Below are 3,002 nucleotides of genomic sequence, written 5' to 3' on the forward strand. Positions count from 1 at the left end.
AATAGGCTTAAATCAACATACTAATGATAAATGTGGTGTACTAAACTTTGTTTAGATACATATTAACTTTTAAAAAACAATATAACAAAATTTTCATGCAATCATCCAATAATTCTCAATATCACTAAAAATTTCATACTGGAGGACAACCCACTAGGATATTGGCTCTAGGGGTAGAAATGGATGAGTAACAGAAATGGTCGTTCAATAAACTTTGTACCATGTCGCGACTTACTTATTAAACTTTATCAAGCGTCTCACTTAGCAGATGGAATCCATTAATAAATCTGCCAACATGAATGACAGAGAAATGACTTGGTCAATTAAATTCTTCCAAAGGCCTTTCTCAACTAAAGAAATTAAAACAACCCTTCATGTAAGACAGCTTTGATTAGAATTGAATTTCCCTGTATTTTTTGGAGGACATTGTTACATTTAAATCAAACTTTAGATAATAACTAACGTAATGTCGCACATCACTTTTATTTTTTTGGCAAGTAGCATAAGGTTTTGTAAAGAATTTGGCTGGGGAGAATGTAGCAGGAATGGAATCCAAAACAGGAGGAATTCATTTGAAGATGGAGTTTGTGGAACAAATCGGAAGCTTTTAGTATTTCCAATTGCTCGCATTCCACAAGGCCGCTTGTGGTTTTGGAGGCATCAGAATCCTCAGCCGACCCAGAATTCAGGTTCCGTTCTTGCATCAAAATCCACAAGTAACTTCGTTCTTGTTTCTCCCACTGCATACCTTCTTTCTCCTCCATCCCTGCATTTTTTTCCTTCCGACCCCTAAAGCTTTTCTCAATGCATTCTAGTCTTCTTCCACTTAGGGGATTTCTTCAAAGACTTTGTCCCAATTTGCAGGGGTTTTCCATTCACAGGGAGACTTGCCAGTTCTTTACATAACGTGTTTGCGCTTTTCAAAAACGAAAAATACATAGAAGCAGCCCATTTCCCGCCCACGCCCACGCCCTCACGCAATTTCATCCTTCTTTCACACGCCGCCGCCGAGCCAGAATGGACTCCGTCACCACGACGGAAGCGGCGCTTCTTTCCAAACTCCAATCCTCCAGTGACCTCACGGATCTCCACCACGCATTCACCTTACACCTCGAGCCCTTTAGTATTCATCTTAAACGCACCACCATCAAAAAATCCTCAAAATTCAATTCTATTGACGTCCAGCGTGCCGTACGAAGCCTTGCAAAACAGTTCTTACCTTTTCTAAACAAATCCCTTTCTCTCATTCCCAAACGCCTCTCGGAATCCCCTAAAATTGCCCACCATTCCGCCCTTGAACTCTTCGATGCTTACCGCCTCTGCCTCACCTGCCTTGAATTGATAGCACCGGAGCTTGCTAGTAAATCCTATCCAGTTCAGGTTCAGAGGCTTCGGTACATACACTGTTTGGAGCACTGGGAATTGTACGAAGATGCAGAAACAGAGAGTTTTTCTGTGCTCGAGAACTTACAGAGGATTGTTAAAGGCGATTCAAAGGGTAAATTGAGGAAATCCAAGACACTGTTGGTTCCTGAAATTAATGAGAGCGTTGATAAAGAATTTACAGCTTTAGTGTTGGAAACTGTCGTGACATTAGTGAAGTGTGCCTCGAAGAGTCAGAGTAAAGAGGATGCTGACTACTGGAGAGTTATTGCTTTGGCAAAGGAATCCCAGCCATTATTCAAGTATGGTTATATACACTAGTTCATGCATATATGTATCTGCACAGGATTAGGCACATGCACATTTCTTGAAGTCACGTATTCCTTCATGGTCTCGCATATTATAGTTAATTTGAACTATCACAGTACAAACTAGTCGTCATTTACACTATTATGATTATCGGTGTTTCTGCAAACAATTCAGGGTTTTGGAAGCCAAGGACAGTGAGAAATTCCACCGATCACTTGTGTTATATTTACATAGAATTGCTGTGTTTTTGGTTGGGGAATTGACATTTTTCGAAGTTGATTTGATAATCAAGTTTTGTTTGACGACCTTTGAAGCATATAAGCAATCATCTGTCCAAGATGACATGTACAAGGTGAAAATAATATTATTCTGCCGCTAGTGGATTTTGTTTGTGTTATGCTCTAGTTGTTGTTATTGATTTCATACTGTTTATTTTGTTTTTCTTACTGTAGTTTGCAGGCAAGATCTGCTCTTATCTGTTCTTGCAACAAAATGATCTATGCAGTCCCAATGTTATTGACATATTGAAATGTGTGTTGAACTTTATGGCCACCGAGTGCAAGGTAATTTCAGTATAAGAGACATAGTTCTTGATTTGCAATTATTGACAATCTTTCAAATACCGAGTAAGCATGTTCAGTGCATTTGTGATGAATTGAAATGAAAAATATGAACTATTTGCAGCATTTCATTTTATGAGCATTTTGTAAAACATGACAAGGCATAGGATGATCATAATTTGCTAAGATACAGCTTGTGTTAGATAACATAAATATCACTCTAAAATAATTTGAAGTTTCCGTAAACTGGAGGGGGTTCAATTTGTATCAACATTTACAATTTGCATGGTTAAGAGAAAGTGTTCGAGAATTTTGTTTTTAATATTTCTAGAAGTCTTATGTCCTGCATGGAAATTTGATAAACAATTCAAGGGATAGATTACTCTAGGTGCCTTGATCTACATTAGTCGTATTAACTGTAATTAATGCTTCCTTTAAGTTAAGCTGTTCAATGCTTTGAAACTTTAGAAAGTATCTTGTCAGAGTGGTAACTTAATAGGCTTAATCTTTACTTGGCAGGTTGGAATGGAGAAAACAAAACTGGAATTTTTGGAACTCGTCTATTATTGTGTAAATAAATGTCGAGCTACAACTTTGAATATTTGTGAAGCTATTGCAGAATTTTTCAATGAATTAGGAGGCCACTTTTGTGAGGTATCTCTTTTTGCATGTTCTAGTAATGCGCTTCCAATATATGGGTTTACATTAATTGAGCACAGTGCACTGTCTGACAATTTTTTTTTTTTTTTT

The 3,002-nt window shown here is 37.6% G+C and overlaps 1 protein-coding gene across 1 annotated transcript; it reads left to right on the forward strand.

Moving 5' to 3' along the window:
* Window positions 1-347: 347 nt before the first annotated feature.
* LOC111385668 (separase-like) lies at window positions 348-2,983 on the forward strand. Its single transcript, XM_023010089.1, has 5 exons — window positions 348-1,685; window positions 1,867-2,044; window positions 2,145-2,255; window positions 2,772-2,918; window positions 2,972-2,983. The coding sequence occupies exons 1-5, from the start codon at window positions 1,018-1,020 to the stop codon at window positions 2,981-2,983; spliced, it is 1,116 nt and encodes a 371-aa protein (XP_022865857.1). The 5' UTR covers window positions 348-1,017.
* Window positions 2,984-3,002: the final 19 nt, after the last annotated feature.

Source organism: Olea europaea, unplaced genomic scaffold (genome assembly GCF_002742605.1).
Source record: "Olea europaea var. sylvestris unplaced genomic scaffold, O_europaea_v1 scaffold3248, whole genome shotgun sequence".
Classification (NCBI taxonomy): Eukaryota; Viridiplantae; Streptophyta; class Magnoliopsida; order Lamiales; family Oleaceae; genus Olea; species Olea europaea.